The sequence below is a fragment of the Centroberyx affinis genome, unplaced genomic scaffold (genome assembly GCF_046629955.1).
Source record: "Centroberyx affinis isolate AG114_WGS23_722 - 3 ecotype Tasmania unplaced genomic scaffold, CSIRO-AGI_Caff_v1 ptg008763l_1, whole genome shotgun sequence".
NCBI lineage: Eukaryota > Metazoa > Chordata > Actinopteri > Beryciformes > Berycidae > Centroberyx > Centroberyx affinis.
Genome location: NW_027284310.1, coordinates 2,501 through 5,000, shown reverse-complemented (window position 1 = coordinate 5,000; position 2,500 = coordinate 2,501). Strand labels below are relative to the sequence as shown.

The window sequence follows — 2,500 nt, the reverse complement described above, 5'->3', positions numbered from 1 at the left end:
AATAGGACCCACGGTTTTTGAATAAATCGCCCAAAAGGGCAGGGAGTGCCGTCCGACACTCCCATCCGCTTCCATGTAATTTGACCGCTCAAACCCAGAGTGAGAAGAAGAAAAGGAGGTGATTTATATTTTATCACAGCTCCTTTTTTAAAAATCATACAGACACATGTCATACATCAGTGTCGCCGGTGAAGTCTTGGGACGCTCAAAGTGAAAAAACATTTTCGATGCGAGCTTTACTTTTCGAGATACAGGGATTTGTTCGGGGACAGTCTTGGCTTATTGTGAGTGCTAATGAAACATTAGTTCAAAGTTTCCCGCCACAGGGGGGCCTGTATCCATAGCAACTAGGGACTCGGTCTCTGGGCAGAAATTGTCACACCTGCCCGTGATTGGCTAGGTCGACAGTTAATACTGTTTAATACTGTCATACTGTTTGTGTCTGTGTGTGTGCGAGGGATGGAGATGCGCACCAAGCAGCAGGCACACTCAAAATTTCCTGAAATTTTCTAGTTATATATACCACCCCCCCCCCCAAAAAAAATAAAATAAAATAGATAATATCGTATATTGTGATATTTTGGTGGGACAGATCCTGATATTAGATTTTGGATTTGGCCCAAGCCTAAATACTCAGAATATTGTTTGTTGTGTTCAGTCACCCAGAGAGTCCAGACAGAGTGACAGCAGTGATGGCCGAGGTGGAGAGACAGGATCTGCTGTCTCACTGCGTCAGGGTGGAGGTGAGACAGATCTGATCTCTGAGGGACGGACTGACTGACTGAGGGATGGATGGATGGATTCATTGATTGATTGATTGATTGATTGATTGTGTGGGGACACATTAAAAGATTTTTCCAATTATAAGTGACAGTGAAAAGATTGAGCAGCACATATTTAACAGCTGAAGTTTGCAGATTTCCAGTCTCTTGTGACGCACACACACACACACACACACACACACACACACACACACACACACACACACACACACACACACACACACACACACACACACACACACATACACAAAACTGTCTTTGAGGAGCACAAATCACACCAGTACAAACATGCAGCCGTACGGTTATTAGTTTTATTGTTAGTTTTGGTTTCTGCTGCAGTTTGCATGGAAAAAAGATTGAGGAGACTTTCATGTTTCTTTTTCTTTCCTTGCTCAGCCGTCACATGCTGAGTCTTGTGTTTACACTTCAGTGTTTTTTCCCTCTTGTTTCGTCTGTCGCAATCTCCGATTTCATTGGCTATTGAAAATTCCCGTTTGAGTCTTTGAAGAGCGCACACCACAGGATCACGCAAAGACGAGACCCAATAAAATCAAACATGTTTGATTTAATGATAACGTTGCAGATTGGGATCATAGGAGAGAGATTTGAGTCTTTCACTCCCACACACATAAAGACTATAGCTGTGACTACACAGCGGAACTCTGGACTACCCTGAACTACCCTGGACTACCCTGAACTACCCTGGACTACCCTGGACTACCCTGGACTACCCTGGACTACCCTGAACTACCCTTGACTACCCTGACTACCCTGGACTACCCTGACTACCCCAAACTACCCTGGACTACCCTGGACTACCCTGACTACCCTGAACTACCCTGACTACCCTGATCTACCCTGAACTACCTGAACTACCCTGATCTACCCTGAACTAGCTGAACTGCCTGGACTACCCTGACCTACCCTGAACTACCCTGACCTATCCTGACCTAGCTGGACTACCTGAACTACCCTGAACTACCCTGCACTACCCTGAACTACCCTGGATTACCTGGACTACCCTCAACTAGCTGAACTACCCTGAACTACCCTGACCTGCCCTGGACTACCTGAACTACCCTGACCTACCCTGAACTACCTGGACTACCCTCAACTAGCTGAACTACCTGGACTACCCTGAAATACCCTGAACTAACTGGACTACCCTGGACTACCCCGAGCTACCCTGGACTACCCTGGACTAACATGGACTACCCAGAACTACCCTGACCTACCCTGAACTCGCTGAACTACCTGGACAACCCTGACCTACCTGAACTACCCTGACCTACCCTGAACTAACTGGACTACCCTGAACTACCCTGGACTACCCTGGACTACTGATAACTACCCTGATCTACCCTGAACTCGCTGAACTACCTGGACAACCCTGACCTACCTGAACTACCCTGACCTACCCTGGACTACCCTGAACTGCCGTGAACTACCCTGAACTACCCTGAACTACCCTCAACTATCTGAACTACCTGAACTACCCTGACCTACCTGAACTACCCTGACCTACCCTGAACTAAATGGACTACCCTGAACTACCCTGGACTACTTGAACTACCCTGAACTACCCTGGACTACCTGGACTACCCTGACCTATCCGAACCACCCTGATTTACCATTGACTATCCTGGACTATCCTGAACTACCCTGAACTACTCTGAACAATCCTGGACTACCTGACCTACCTTGAACTACCCTGGACT

General features: G+C 47.0%; 1 protein-coding gene across 1 annotated transcript in view; it reads left to right on the top strand.

Annotated features, from left to right (window-relative positions):
• Positions 1-2,500, top strand: part of LOC139640246 (histone deacetylase 6-like) — a gene marked incomplete at its 3' end in the record, with an annotated part of 9,540 nt that overhangs the window by 4,947 nt on the left and 2,093 nt on the right. Inside the window, exon 4 of the mRNA XM_071514423.1 lies at positions 659-743. Coding sequence (XP_071370524.1) covers positions 659-743 — 85 coding nt within the window. The remainder of the gene's footprint in view (positions 1-658; positions 744-2,500) is intronic.